This window comes from Armigeres subalbatus, chromosome 3 (assembly GCF_024139115.2).
Source record: "Armigeres subalbatus isolate Guangzhou_Male chromosome 3, GZ_Asu_2, whole genome shotgun sequence".
Lineage (NCBI taxonomy): Eukaryota > Metazoa > Arthropoda > Insecta > Diptera > Culicidae > Armigeres > Armigeres subalbatus.
Window position 1 is genome coordinate 82,386,984 of NC_085141.1, and position 16,859 is coordinate 82,403,842.

Here is a 16,859-nt window from a genome sequence, read left to right on the forward strand (position 1 = left end):
AATAATGTTGTAAATGCTGTGCTAATTGCCTACATCTTGGCGGTTAAAATATTTGATGCAACTCTATCACGCTGCTTATAAATTACTCAATAATTGAGTAATTTTTAAGCAATTATTATGAGAGTAATGGATTGCGTCATGGCTAAATTGATTAATGACTTAAAGTGTGCATGTAAACAGCGTATTTGTTGAAAAAAATAGAAATATTATTCAAATCGAATGAGTTATTAGCAAACAAAAACAATAGTGTCCAACTAGGAAAGTTTCTCCGTCGAATGAAACTAGTTGCACTCGAATCGGTCAAGTCCTTCTATATGAAACGTGTTTAACAATAAAAAATTCCCGGGGCTACACACACACACACACACACACACACAGTCAGACATGTGCTCAGTTTTTCGAGCTGAGTCGATTGGTATACAACACTATGGGTCTCCGAGCCTTCTATCAAAAATTGACTTTTTAAGTGAAATTATAGCCTTCTGGTACAACTTTGTTGTACGAGAAAGGCAAAACAGTTGCTAAGAAAATATGTAGAGGAGGGCCGAACAGATGCGGTTGTAAATCTGTGCGGCAATAGATTAAATATAAAGGCGGAAACTAAGCATAAGAGGTTACAGGCAGGATTGTCTCGCAATCATTGCTTGTTTAGGATCAGGTAGAATAAGTTGGTCACAATTGTACTAATATGAGATCAGTTTAGGTAGGCTATGAAGCTGTTTTAGTTTACAATTCATTCTTGTCAGTTGCTTTATTACAAAGTTCCCGTGCCGGCGCAAATATTCAGATTTTTTTGCGATTCAAAAGAAGCAGAATTTATAACTTTTCAGAACAAATTTTCTCATTACGAAACATAAACAATCCTGACAAACGTAATAACATTCTGCGAAATCACTCTGCTCACGGACTATCAGTACTTCTCTAGCGCTGAAAATGGATCGTTCCATACAGTGGTTTCTCAGGTTGGCGTTTGGTATTCTTTGGTAAGTATTACATGTGTAGATTCATGCATCTTCAGAATTTGTACATTATTTATGTTCTTTTTTTCCCAGTGCCACCTCAAATATCCATCTGGTTTCGTCACTCAATTGCTATTCTTATCAATCCTCGCGATGCATCGTAAGAAATTTACAACTCTATTCCTCTGATTTGGGTTCTCTTAAGTTTCCTGTCTATTCGCACATCGAACTGCAACAAGCGGGAATGGATTTCCTTTCTCCGGAGATAGTGCTGCGAATGAAGTGGGTCAGCAATCTGACGATTACTAACGGAGATATTGGCAAAATTTATCTGAAACATGACCTCCTGGAACTGATTGCTAGTAACAGTAAAACATTCGAAATTATAATAGGCGAAGGTAATAACACAGATCTGGAAAAAATGGTGATAACCGGCAACGAACTACGTGGCATTCCAAATAATATTGAATCCCTAAAATCGCTGATGACTCTTAAACTTTCTAACAATAAAATAGAATTTGTTGATTTTGAGCAAGTTAGTCAATTGGAGAAAGTTTCACATATAGATTTAGCGAACAACAGGATCTATTATATTATTCCGTACGAACCATTTGAACTAAGTTGTCTTGAATTTTTGGATTTAAGTAATAATTTCATGACGGAGATTGAATTTACTGGATGGATCGTTCCACGACTACGGACTTTATCTATTTCAAGCAACAGTTTAACATTTACGAAAGATTTCAATGAAGAAAACTTTCCATCCATTGAACGATATACTGACAATAATAATTTATTCGACTGTCGCTGGCGAGCAGAATTTGTTTCAAACTTGAAGCAATGGAAGAAATCCAAAATTTTCAACATTCCACCACAAGATTGCTCGAAAGCCGTTCAACTGAGCTCATCAACCTACCGGAAGCTTAACATGAGAGATATTCGCAACTATACATTCGAGTTTGACAATCATGATCAACTCCAGAAGCAAATTAATGTCATGCTCGATGCAGAGGAAAAGCAGACCAAGCGAATTGAAACACTGAACGGCGTGATAACGCAACAAACGGAGCAACTCAAAGAGACGGCGATCAAACTGCTCACTCAACAGGCTATCATTGATAAGCTGCTGGTGCAGATCGAAAATCTTCAAAGAAAAATGGATGATGTGACTCCGGCAAGGAAAAATGTTCCAAAAGGATCACGGGACAAACTGATTCAGGAAATTGCAGATGTTGTCTGGAGGAACTTATCGGAAGATGACTAGGGATTCAAGAGCGAGCTTTTAATGAGCTTGAATTAGATTCGGTTAATGTAGTGTCCTATACTGCCGTGAATCGCATATCTGTCCCATCTTTGCTGGGTTTCCTATTCATATGGGACAAATATGCGATTCACGGCAGTATATTTTATCATAGACAATTTGAAGATTTCTGTGATCGTTATATTATGATAAAAAAATTAATTTGTTCAAAATCAGGGAATTTTTTAATTTTTTCCCAAAAGGGGTTTTAAATCCGAAATATATTTTTCTTTTGCAACATATTTGCATATTTTTGTTTTTTTTTTTCTTGAGTAACAACTGCTGAGAAATTTACTATGGTGAAAAACGTGTATCTGTTTGAAGTAGTACACCCGATTATTTTTTTACACGGGGGATGCGTTCCGTGTAAAAAAAGTTTTCAGTTCAAAAGTCGAAAATCCGTGTAAAAAACGTTTCATGATTTCTCGACGAATCATGCGAAATGGAGCATCAAATGTATGGGATTTTTTTTACACGGCTGTGTAAAAAAAATTCCATACAAAATTTTTGCAAAGTTGCTCCATTTTGCATGATTCGTCGAGACATCAAAAAACTTTTTTTACACGGATTTTCAAATTTTGAACTGAAACCTGACATTTCACATAGATTTTATTATTTTTGTTATGAAATAAGTCATACGTTTTACTTTATACATGAACTAGCTGACCCGGCGAACTTTGTTTCGCCAAAAACAGGTAAATTTTCAGATACAATTTTTTGCGTCCACAATTTATCTAGAAAACAAATCGGTTCTTCAGAATGATCTCTAATTTTTTTACAACTTTGTTGAATATATACAGACTAGTTTATTTGTGGACACAATAGCGCCCGTGGCAAGTGTTTTATTCATTTTTTTTTAAGTCAAAATTTCCAACGTCTGTTGGCTGTGATTTTTTCATCAAATTCTATGTCTGGTTGTCTAAGTTTGTCACTGGTTTTGTTTTCTGCATCTAGTACACGTAAAAAAATAACCTTATATGTTATGACAAAAAACCATTCGAAAAAACTTATACTCTTCATTATGCCACCTAATGAATGATCCCATATCAAAAAGCTAATAACATTCATAAGTTATGAAAAGTATAAGTTTTGTATGTGACGAATGCAATGTATAAGTTTTTTCTTATGCATGTCATTAAGCGCCTGCTTTGGCAAAAAAGTATTAGAAATATTAATAATAAACAACATTAAATTTTTTTACGTTTTTTAGAATTGAAGTGTCAAATATTTTATTTTTTGTGAGAATTTTCTCGCGTGCTGCGTCTGGTTGGCTAGTCACCGGACAGACAAACATGGCTATTATATTTATGATGATGATGATCAAAATTTTAAAAATGCAAATCATTTCATTGAAAATATTGAGATTTGATTTTGAAAGCATTCCAATTTCATCATAAAGTTTTTCCTAGTAAAAAAGTAGAAAACGAATATGAATTAGTAAAAATTTGGCTGTCTATTCTTGTGTAATGCGCGGTCGTACAAATGCCAACTTTGTTTTATATATATAGATAGATGTAACCAAAAAATGTAAATGTAACCAAAAAATGAAAATCCAATCAGAATCTAATTCAAATCCAATTTTAATTCAATCCATATCTATTCAAAATCCAATCCAATCAGAATCCAACCCAAATATATTTGATACTATCCAAATCACAAAATCCAATAAAAATCCAACCCAAATCCAATCCAAATCCAATCCAAACCCGATCCAAACACGATCCAAACCCAATCCAATCCAAATCCAGTCCAAATCCAATTCAAATCCAATCCAAATCCGATACAAATTCAATCCAAATTCAATCGAAACTCAATCCATATCCAATCCAAATCCAAACCAACTCCAATCCAAATCCAATCCAAATCCAATCCAAATCCAATCCAATCCAAATCCAATCCAAATCAAATCCAAATCCAAATCCAACCCAAATCCAATCCAAATTCAAACTAAATCCAATCCAAATTCAAACTAAATCCAATCCAAATCCAATTCAAATGCAATCCAAATCCAATCCAAACCAATCCAAACCAATCCAAACCAACCAAACCAACCCAAACCAATCAAAACCCGATTCAACCAATCCAAACCAAACCAACCCAGTCCAAACCAATCTAAACCAATCCAAACCAATCCAAACCAATCCAAACCAATCCAAACCAATCCAAACCAATCCAAATCCAATCCAAACCAATCCAAACCAATCCAAACCAATCCAAACCAATCCAAACCAATCCAAACCAATCCAAATCCAATCCAAATCCAATCCAAATCCAATCCAAATCCAATCCAAATCCAATCCAAATCCAATCCAAATCCAAATTCAATCCAATCCAAATCCTATCCAAATCCAAACCTAATCCAGTCCTAATCCAATCCAAATCTAATCCAAATCCAACACAAATCCAATCCAAATGCAATCAAAACCCGATTCAAATCCAATCCAAATCCAAACCAACTCCAGTCCAAATCCAATCCCAATCAAATCCAAATCTAATCCAAATCAAATCCAAATCCAATCCAAATCCAATCCAAATATAATCCAAATCCAATCCAAATATAATCCAATTCCAACACAACCAACCCAAACCCAATCCTAATCCAGTCCAAATGCAATCCAACCAAATCCAAACCCGATCCAAATCCAAACCAACCCAGTCCAAACCAATCCAAACCAATCCAAATCAAACCAAACCAATCCAAACCAACCAAACCAATCCAAATCCACCCAACCAATCCAAACCAATCCAAACCAATCCAAACCATTCCAAACCAATCCAAACCAATCCAAACCAATCCAACCAAACCAAACCAATCCAAACCAATCGAACCAAACCAAACCAATCCAAACCAATCCAAATCCAATCCAAACCAATCCAAACCAATCCAAACCAATCCAAACCAATCCAAACCAATCCAAATCCAACACAAACCAATCCAAATCCAATCAAACCCGATTCAAATCCACCCAAATCCAAACCAACCCAGTCCAACCAATCCAACCAATCCAACCAATCGAAACCAAACCCAACCAAATCCAATCCAAATCCAACACAACCAATCCAAACGCAATCAAACCCGATTCAAATCCAATCCAACCAAACCAACCCAGTACAACCAATCCAAACCAATCCAAATCAAATCCAACCAATCCAAACCAATCCAAACCAATCCAAACCAATCCAAATCCAATCCAACCAATCCAAACCAATCCAAATCCAATCCAAATCCAATCCAAATCCAATCCAAATCCAATCCAAATCCAATCCAAATCCAATCCAAATATAATCCAATTCCAATACAAATCCAATCCAAACACCGTCCAAACCCAATCCAAATCCAGTCCAAATGCAATCCAAATCCAAATCCAATCCAAATGCAATCCAAATCCAAACCAACTCCAGTCCAAATCTAATCCAAATCCAATCCAAATCCAATCCAAATCCAATACAAATTCAATCCAAATTCAATCCAAATCCAAACCAAATCCAATCCAAATCCAATCAAAACCCGATTCAAATCCAATCCAAACCAACCCGGCACAACCAATCCAAACCAATCCAAATCAAACCAAACCAATCCAATCCAAACCAATCCAAACCAATCCAACCAATCCAAACCAATCCAAACCAATCCAACCAATCCAAACCAATCCAAACCAATCCAAACATAATCCAATTCCAACACAAACCAATCCAAACAACCGTCCAAACCCAATCCAAATCCAGTCCAAATGCAATCCCAAACCAAACCAATCCAAACGCAATCCAACCAATCCAAACCAATCCAAACCAATCCAAACCAATCCAAACCAATCCAAACCAATCCAAACCAACCAAACCAATCCAAACCAATCCCAAACCAATCCAAACCAACCAAACCAATCCAAACCAATCCAAACCAATCCAAACCAATCCAAACCAATCCAAACCAACCCAAACCAATCCCAAACCAATCCAAACCAATCCAAACCAATCCAAACCAATCCAAACCAATCCAAACCAACCCAAACCAATCCAAACCAACCAAACCAATCCAAACCAACCAAACCAATCCAAACCAATCCAAACCAATCCAAACCAATCCAAACCAACCAAACCAATCCAAACCAATCCAAACCAATCCAAACCAATCCAAACCAATCCAAACCAATCCAAACCAATCCAAACCAACCAAACCAATCCAAACCAACCCAAACCAATCCAAACCAATCCAAACCAATCCAAACCAACCAAACCAATCCAAACCAATCCAAACCAATCCAAACCAACCAAACCAATCCAAACCAACCAAACCAATCCAAACCAACCAAACCAATCCAAACCAACCAAACCAATCCAAACCAACCAAACCAACCAAACCAACCAAACCAATCCAAACCAATCCAAACCAACCAAACCAATCCAACCAATCCAAACCAATCCAAACCAATCCAAACCAATCCAAACCAACCAAACCAATCCAAACCAATCCAAACCAACCAAACCAATCCAAACCAATCCAAACCAACCAAACCAATCCAAACCAATCCAAACCAACCAAACCAATCCAAACCAATCCAAACCAATCCAACCAATCCAAACCAATCCAACCAACCAAACCAATCCAAACCAATCCAAACCAATCCAAACCAATCCAAACCAATCCAACCAATCCAACCAATCCAAACCAATCCAAACCAGTCCAAACCAATCCAACCAACCAAACCAATCCAAACCAACCAAACACAATCCAAACCAATCCAAACCAATCCAACCAATCCAAACCAATCCAAATCCAATCCAAATACAATCCAAATCCAATCCAAATCCAATCCAAATCCAATCCAAATCCAATCCAAATCCAATCCAAATCCAATCCAAATCCAATCCAAATCCAATCCAGATTCAACCCAAATCCAATCCAAATCCAATCCATTTCCAATTAAAATCCAATCCAATCCAAATCCAATCCAAATCAAAATTCAGTCCAAATTCAATCCAAATCCAATCCAAATTCATTTATGGTTTGTTCAATCTAACGCAAACTCATTTTTATCTAGCTTCTAAAGATCAATGTACTTGGTACCTTGCTGAGTCGCAAGGAATATGGGATTCTGTTTGGTTGGTCGCTTATACAAAAAGTTTGGGAACTTCTGATCTAAACAACATTATAAGAAATGGCTACTCGCCGAATCTCACATTATTGGGGGTCAAGCTCACGATCTTTATATCTACAGCCCTTCACTCTTTATATGTCCAGTGAGATTTTTTATTAAAACTTTCAGATGAGCTTGAGCTTGAGCTTGAGCTTGAGCTTGAGCTTGAGCTTGATTGACTGCCCGTAGTTGCTACTCCATTATAACCAGATCAGCTGTTCTTGCACAGAGAACCAACAGATGTTTGCTTGGGACTAGCACACTTCTTCAATGTGCAAGTACTGGTGATCTCATTTGTTAGGTCATACTGGCGCCTGCCACGTCAGAATGCAAGTCAATGTAGGGAAGGGGGGGGAAATGATGATGCAATCACTCGCCCACTGCAAGCCGAATATACCTCTGCACTTGCCACGAGTTCATTCGGAATTTGTTGAAATTTTGGGTTAGGTTCGAGGGGCAGATGTTCGTCTTGGTTAACGAGCTGCCAATGTGACATATAGGAGAAAGCAACTGATAGAATTTCTTATTGGATGTAGGAAACGAGCTTTTTCGTTCATTTCCAATTCTAGCAGTTTCTACTAGAATAGTCAAGTTGAAGGTATAGTATAGAAATGGAAACGGTATGGAAGTCCATTTCCAGTTCTAGCGATTGCTAGAACATGAGAAATATAGAGAAAGATACAAAGTAGGATAATGGAACGGACCTGGGATTGAACCCACGACCTCCTGCGTATGAGGCAGAAGCAGTAGCCATATGACTACCAAGCCCGTCATTTTTATTAAAACTTTCAGATGGTGGACAAACTTCAAAATTAAATCCGCGATGTTTCAAATATGCATCTCAATGAAGCTTTTTAATAAAATGTGATTCATGGCTTACCATTACCTTTTTTACTACTGACTGACATACTTTGGCTTATCATGATTTTTTTGCCATTTTGTTTATATGCGCATAGGCTTATCCTTTGACTTATCATTCTTTTTTGCCTTATTTTGATTCTTTTCTTCAATCACTTCAAAATAATATTTTACCTTGAAGGGGAGCAACGACTACACAATTGTCGTAGCCAAACGATTTGTTCACTTTCTCCGTGGCAAACAGGCTTTGGGCGCCGATAAACAATCATCATCCTTTCACCTCAGAAAACGAACACTGAATAAACTTTATTTATTTTCTGTCACTTTTTTAACAATCTAGAATTTCCTGTCAGCCGACTGAGATCGAATTCCAAATTTCTTCTCATTAACTCCTTAGAATGCTGACATTTCAAATGCCTACTACGATTTAATTTCATATTCGTTATTTTTTATATAGATTACCATTTGGATTTTTTTTTTTTATTTCATTAGTTTTATTTTGGAATAAGTCATACGTTCTACTTTATCCATGAATGTAACCCTAAGATGCGAATGATTTTTTCAGACCCACTTTATGAATACTAAGCTGCGTGGCTGCAATGTCCCAGTGGGGGTTGTAATGTAAATAAGAAGAAGAAGATAGTAGCGTCGCTCCATAATGCTGAGCAACCAAACATTGACAAATACATCAGAACCTTATTTTAGAATTTTGCTTTTATTTCCATTATGTATTAAATACAAAAAATACTTCCGTACGGCATAGTATGATTGTCTTCCAAATATTTAAAGATACCAACCTAATTTTCAACTTTAGTTAGTTAGTTAGTAAGACACGAATAACAGCTTCACTATGTCTACTAGTGATTTATCTTCAAAATTAACGCAATTAGAGAAAAAGCATTAATAATGATGGAATTATATCGATACTTATATAGCGACAAACAGGGTAAAATAAATATCTCACTACCAAAACTATTTCTTTTCGAAGAACTGGCAAAAATATTGAGAAAGCAAATTCGCGAAGTCGAAGCTGCCGTGTATACATACAAACGTGAGTGACATCACTGAAATTTAGCATGATAAATTGGAAATTAAGTTTAACACACTTCCAAAATAATTGCAAAACTTTTTAATTAAAAACTAATTAACTTTTGGTAGTATACATTCGATAATCTACTAAATAAGCACCTTTACACGCAACCAATATTTTCAAACTATTTATTTTATTGTGAAGCTTTAAAAGTCTAATCTAGCATACCAAATAGTTAATTAAATATTGTCTAGTAAAAATGCATTTCAAATTTTATTTCCTATATATTCCGTGTTTAATTTCCATGATCGTCCCTCATACTTTAAACTTTTTCCAGATGCCGCCTCAGAGGTGCGACTTCCCGGAATATCACTTCTGCTCACAGTTGCCGATATTTTTTTGACAGAGCGAACCTGAAGCAAAACATTCTTTCCGATATCCCGTGTGTATTTGATTTGGCAGTCCCACGAATGAAAATATAAGTCGCCATTGAAATGTGCAGCTATTTTGGTGTATAGCTCTGAGCAAGAACATTTCATGTGACTTTATTTCTTGCAATTGTTGTTTGATCTGATCGAATTCATTGGAGCATGTTGCAACCATTACACCATATCGAGCAAATTTTCCCATTTTCCACAAGCTCTACGCTGCTTGTCGCCGCTAATCGACCCTGAGCTGATTGCACGTCTGTTCGTATATGCCACGCTTCATCAACGAATTTTTAATGGCGCAACGGAGGATATAATGCCATCAACAACGTCGTTCCCTACATCGGGGCATCATCCTATCCCGAAACTTCATCAGGAGGAACCAATCAAACACTTACCTCCCAAGGCGACCAATTTGACGACAATCACCGGCATCCAGCAGAGGCAATCGGTGACCACGATTATGGCGAATCTGCAAAGAAAAATAATCCGGGAGAGAGAACGGAATGTTAATGAAAAAGAAAATTGGATATTGATACTAAACGAACACCTCCCTCGGTAGACTTATAGAGTGCAGGCATTTTTTTGGGAGATTATGCAATCCTAAGCCATTTTTTTTCTTTGCGGGAACCCTCTGTACGATTATCTTCCAAACAAGGAACTGCAGGAGTCACAGAGCTTATAACGATTGATGGGTATTTTAATTGCCTATACACTAAGCCAACGAGCAAAAAAAAAATTCGTGCAACGCACAGCATACGTTGAGAAAAAAAATGAAGCTTCCTTAAAAGATTGATCGCTAACACCTCCACTGCAATCAGACTGTTAGAAACAAGCAAGAATTGTGAATCCAGATTTGGCGAGTTCGATTTTCGTTTCAGTCAAGGATGTTTTTCGGGTGGGGAAAATTCTCGACTCCTAGAACATAGTCTTCTTCTTCTTCTTATTGGCATCACATCCCCACACTGGGACAGAGCCGCCTCACAGCTTAGTGTTCATTAAGCACTTCCACAGTTATTAACTGCGAGGTTTCTAAGCCAAGTTACCATTTTTGCATTCGTATATCAACACGATGATACTTTTATGCACAGGGAAGTCGAGACAATTTCAACCATCAAAAATATATGGGGGTTTGTGCAACTTCACTACAAATGCTCAAACATGTTCGGCGAACCTTGACTCCACCCCCGACAACTCAAACCAAAATCAAACCGTTTTAATTTTTTCCAACCGAGCCGCCAACTGTCAAATGGTTGTTCGAACAACTTCACACACGTTCAAACAAAGCAGCAACCGAAGGGTTTTCGTGGGGGCGGAGTCAATGTTCGTCAAACTGCTTGACTGGTGTGTACGTTGCATTACGAATAATGTCAGACATAAATAGCTTTCTGTTAATAACTGAGGGAGCACTAAGTCAGAAAGTATACCATAGGAAAAATATCTCTGCTAAATTTTGACCACAGTATACATTAAGTTTTATCAAACTGTAAATAGCGTCACATGTGTGTTATTTGCGTCAGCATGGTCACTATTCACATCTGTTAACCCAAACTCAAACAAGTGTGTTTCTGCAGCGACTTCAAAAGCAATTTTCCCACACCTTCTACGAAGGGCGCCCGAACGACGTGATTACAATACAAATTACAATTACAAAAGGATCGAAAATGTATCATGCTGTGGTTTGCTCAACGTGGTGCAATACTTTCCACAATCCGAGCGGCAATAGACCTAGATTCCACGGGACCGAAATCGTACCCTAGAAAATTAAATTTCGCATATCTTAGTAATGTTGCAACGCAATCAATAGGTGGGCTATGCGGCAACAGGGACGAACCAGGACCAGAATAGCTTTTTGAAGATATTTTCCCAATTCAAGGTAGTCACAACAAACGGCACAGACTTTTTTCAACAACACAGAAAAAAATAGACTACAGTGAAAGTGAATAAAATTGTAAAATATTCTACTAAGGCGTTCATATATAAAAAAAAATAAAACAAAAATTCTTGAACATTGAACAACAAATGAATGGAAGATCCATGAGAATTTTAATCAATTTAGTTTAGTTATTATAGCAATTAATTTAATTAGAAAAAAACAACAAAAAACATAACACATCTCATGTTATTTATATTCGTTTTTTTTTTCAAGCTCTGCATATGAGCACCTAATCGAATGTAAAAACAAAAAATATTTTTAGCTGTGCAGCATTATTCCTAACCAAACTGAATCCAACTTCCGTATCCATTTATCCGCTGATTCAATTGTTTTTGTCTTGTGGCCATTAGGGTAGCTCATAAAACTGGCTCCCGCGTCTTGGGTGACAACTTTGCTTAACACCATTATTTTTCAAATCGAATCTGAGGTCCGTAATAACGTAGCAATTAAATCATCTTCATCATCACTTCCAAAACCATGACCTATCCTAATAACAGTTCGGTATGCTGACAGGCTGATAGGAACGGACGAAGCACTCGAATGGAAGCGAATATCCACCAACCTACCTCTACTTCGGCAATGGGTTGGTATCAAGCACCGATTTACGTCCACAACGGGTGACAGTCGCGTGATTTTGTGGCGCCATGCGGCAAGATTGGTTTGGTCATTTGGTTCAAGGAGCTTCCCCGGGATAGTCGTCCGTCAGTGCAGTACCTACCTACCTAGGTCAAGGGGAACGGGCGCCCCGTGCAGGGCAATCCCATGATCGTGGATGTATAGCGACGAGAAATATATGTGAGAAGGACGGACTTCGGTTCGGTGTTAAACAATAGCACATCTTTATGGAGGTTGGATGCAGCGAAAAGGAGTGCAGTATAATGGAACCTGTCTGGAGCTGATGGGTGACGAAGGTCATCTAATTTGGGATATATGATGTTGATTCTGCCACCGGGTGGATTAAAGATTATGGAGCATGTGTGTGCTATAAATCCATACTACGTGTGATGTAATGGCGGTTTCAGGATGGTTTCTGTTTTGTTTGCAACATTAATTCCAAACTCGGCATAGCGATAGTTCCACATTTCACATACAAATTGATAGATACTTCATTTTTGTTGATTTAAAAAAAAAACTTGTCCCGGACAACATAATTGCCTGAACAAATACTTTGGCAAGTAGAAACTCCTTTTTTTGTGTGTCTTTATTAGAGAGATTTGCAGCTCCTTCATCCACGTTGTTTTAGTCAAAGCAACAATCCCTCTTTTCCCGCGCTCCGGACGCAAAAAAGCTGCAATTCTTTTTATAAAGATTTTTTTCTCCAATGGCTCTACATTTGATGCGCCTTGTAAGCAAAGGCGTAGGATTGCCAATCCGGAGATGGCGAGTTCGATACTCGGTCCGGTCTAGGGTTGGAAAAGTTCCAGTTGGAATGTAGAGCCATTGAAGAAGGAAAAGGCTCTGCTGTCTACATTCCAGCTGAAACTGGGCCCTTGGCCTGCTTTTCAACTTTATTTTCTACTAGCATTTCCACATTTATTAATTAAAAGCTTTTAGATGCCCGTCAACTATTTTTGAGTTGGAATAGCTCCACGGGACTTCGTTACACCGTTAAAGACACATTACAAAATTCGTTGAACTTCTACGACACTTCAAACTGTCTTTGAGCTAAGATCCTGATATACAATTTGGAATCGTAAATTATAAAATCCACCGTTCTCTTGTTTTTCGACCCCTGGTCCCCTGGGTCAAGTGGGGTCAAAATAGGTCAACTTCCTTTTAATCGTAGATAACTAGTAGTAAATGCTCTCAATAATGATGCAATCGTTTTTATTCATCATTTTGTAATAGCAGGAATTTGGACCTCCAAAATCCGGTTACAGATGTTCCGGGAACCTGGTTCCACCAGGGAAGTGGTCAGTCAGATTCTGAAACCCAGCTTGCGGCACATCAAACTTCAGAACTTCATTTGCGTTGCAAAATCATGAAGTTTGATGTGTCACAAGCTGGGTTTCAGAATCAATCAAAAGGTGACCACTTCCCTGGAGGAACCAGGTTCCCGGAACATCTGTAACCAGATTTTGGAGGTCCAAACGTGCAGTTTCCACTCCCACTATTTCAAAATGATGTATAAAAACTATTGCATCATTATTGAGAGCATTTAATACTAATACTACGATTAAAAGGAAGTTGACCTATTTTTGACTCCATTTGACCCAGGGGACCCCCTCGGTAAAACCGTCCCCAAGGACCCAATCTCCAATCTACACAAAAATATAGGGTCTAATGCATCTTTCCTCCTTCATGCAAATGGCTCAAAAAACAAGAGAACGGTGGATTTTATAATTTGGAATCGTAACCCGGGCCGAAACGGGTTAACAAGAAGATCTTTGATCATTATTTTTATGAGTTGGAATAGCGCTTTGTGATATCTTCGACACTCTAAATTGTCTTTGAGCTCGGAACCTTATATTCAAATCGATCAACAAGAAGATCTTCGATGTCTGAATTATTTTTATGAGTTGGAATAGCTCCACGGAACTTCGTTACACCATTATGGAAGCTCTCTCGCGGTAGAGCGCTGTTTTCGAACTAAAATGTCTGAAACTCGGAAATGGGAAGGAATTTCGCCTATCCCCACTGACAATCTCTTTGAAATTTACCGAGGAATGTTCCTAGAAAATGGACCCACGTGGACCCACTATTTTTCAAACTTGAATTAAGCTCTTAAATACTGAACTGTTGTACAACTGAAATTTTTGCTTCTCAGTACCCCTCTCCAAAGATTTGATGCATAAAGGAACCGAATTTTGCAAAACCCAACTGACAAAAATTTTGAAGTTTTCCAACGATCATTTTGATGTAATAAAAAGTATAAGCAACCGCATTTTTACTTCAATCAAATTTTTCAAATTCCATACAAAAAATTACCATGTTTGGAGCATGTTTCTCGTGACGCACGGCAAGGAAGCAAATTCTAGATCAACATTTGAAAAGGGCGTAACTGCCAAAAAAATTTCCTTCTTTTTTTTCGTCTACATATATAGCTTTATATGTTGACGAAGAATCAGAAGAAATAAAATTTGGCTGTTACGCCCTTTTCAAATGTTAGTCTAGAATTGATCGCTATTTTGTATCTAGCGTGACTCTAGAAAATAGCGCATTCACATTGTTTGCATTCAGCAAATATGTACATAAATTGAAATCTATATACATAAAAATGAATTTCTGTCTGTCTGAACCTTATAGACTCGGAAACCTCTGAACCGATCAGCGTGAAAATTTGTATGCAGAGGTTTTTGGGACCGGGAAAGGTTCTTATGATGGTTCGAAATCCCTCCCCCTTTTTGAAAGGGGGGCTCCCATACAAATGAAACAGAAATTTCTGCAAACCTCGAGATCTAATAAGAAAATAAAGCAATTTTAGGCGAAACGAAGTTCGTCGGGTCTGCTAGTAAAATATAAGAAAGGGACGAGACAGATAAGGCAAATAAGACAAATAAGCAAAATAAGACAAATACAAACAAATAGGGGAACGGTTCGGCACTTAATCTCACAGTTCCCATTTCCATCCCATCAAAACAAAGCAATGAAAAGGTATTTGTATTGTTATTTATTTTTGGGATTTATGCATATGCACAGCAAATGTTTCGAAATAGACAAATTGATTTGAAATTTGCGATACATGTAATACACGTGTCTTGGAGGGACTCGGAACCTCAACCTCCTACTCTCTATATGCACAGCCAAGATATTTAACAAGTAAATTAATGTTCAACACAGAGAACAATGTACACTCTTGCGTATGTAAACATTAAATTTCCCCTAAATTGATTTTAAACACTTTTATTAACGAAATGTTTTTTTTTTTTTTTTTGAGAAATGAGTGAAATGATTCGCTTTAGCATGCAAAACTCATACGTGATGCATTCGTTTGAAATCGCAAACGAGTTGGCTCGCGACATTCTTCCATGAATTCGTCCAGCGATTCCTTCGGATATTCCTCTAGAAATTCGTCCAGATATTCCTTCAAGAATTCTTCCGGATTTTCCTCCAGGAATTTGTCCAGATATTCTTCCAGGAATGACTCCAGATATTTTTCCAGGAATTCGTCCAGAGAGTCCAACAGGATTTCCTCCGGGTATTCCTCTAGGAATTCATTCATATATTTCTCCAGTAATTCCTCTGGAAATTCCTTTGGATACGCCTCCAAGAATTCGTCCGGATATTACTCCGAATATTCCTATGAATATTCCTCTAGGAGCTCTTCCGAATATTCCTACATGAATTCCTCCCAATATTCCTTCGGATATTCCTCCAGGATTTCGTCCGAATATTCGTCCTAGATTTCCTCCGGACATTTGTCCATGAGTCAGGGATTGAATTCTAAAGAGAAAGAGCAAGTCTCTCACTTATCATATCTTTTTTCGCAAGCTGTCATGATAGAGAACTGCTTCGGGATGCTATACCCCATGATACATTTCTTTTGGAAAGCTCCAAATTCGGGGAGCACTGGCTCTTATGATGCATTTCAACTTGTTCTACACACCTGTGCAGTAACCAACACGAAAGGAGCTAAAACAAAGCGAGAATCACCATTTTTCTGTGGGGGCTGCCTATCCGATTCTGTTTTTTTGCACTTGTATACACGTTTGATAAATTGGTTATCATGGCTTGTTATGATTCGAAACAGTTTTTGCCTCTCTTTTATCGTTGTTCGTTATCTATTGAGAGCGATTTCTGCAAACCCTGCCATGAGTTCTTCTAGACATTCCTCCAGGAATTCCACTGAATGTTTTTCCTCCATTCCTACAGGAATTCTTCCGAATATTCCTCCAAATCTTTCTCCGGATGTTCCTGCTGGAACTCGTCTGGATATTCGGCCAAGAATTCCTTCGGATATTCGGAGAATTTCCTGAAGGAATATCAGGCGGACTTCCTAAGAAAATTTCCGGATGAATTTCTTGAAGAATATACGTAGGAATTCCTGGTGGAATATACCGAGCAGTTCCTGGAGGAATATTCGAAGGAATATATGGAAGAATATTCAAAGGAATTCTTGGAAGAATATCTGGAAGAATTCCTGGAAAAAACTCAGTGAAATTCCTGGAGTAATATACGGAAACATTCCTGGAGGAATGTCCGGAGGAATTCTTAGAGAAATATCCGTAGGAATTCTATGTCGAATATTCGGACTAAATCTTGGAGAAATATCC

At 37.7% G+C, this 16,859-nt stretch overlaps 2 protein-coding genes across 2 annotated transcripts in view; one reads left to right on the forward strand and one right to left on the reverse strand.

The window, feature by feature from the left end:
- LOC134221769 (relaxin receptor 2-like) overlaps positions 1 to 16,859 on the reverse strand; it is a 195,396-nt gene that overhangs the window by 108,345 nt on the left and 70,192 nt on the right. Inside the window, exon 16 of the mRNA XM_062700956.1 lies at positions 10,109 to 10,182. Coding sequence (XP_062556940.1) covers positions 10,109 to 10,182 — 74 coding nt within the window. The remainder of the gene's footprint in view (positions 1 to 10,108; positions 10,183 to 16,859) is intronic.
- On the forward strand, positions 826 to 2,295 carry LOC134225422 (uncharacterized). Its single transcript, XM_062705491.1, has 2 exons — positions 826 to 983; positions 1,053 to 2,295. Exons 1-2 carry the CDS (start codon positions 934 to 936, stop codon positions 2,221 to 2,223), a joined length of 1,221 nt encoding a protein of 406 aa, XP_062561475.1. The 5' UTR covers positions 826 to 933; the 3' UTR covers positions 2,224 to 2,295.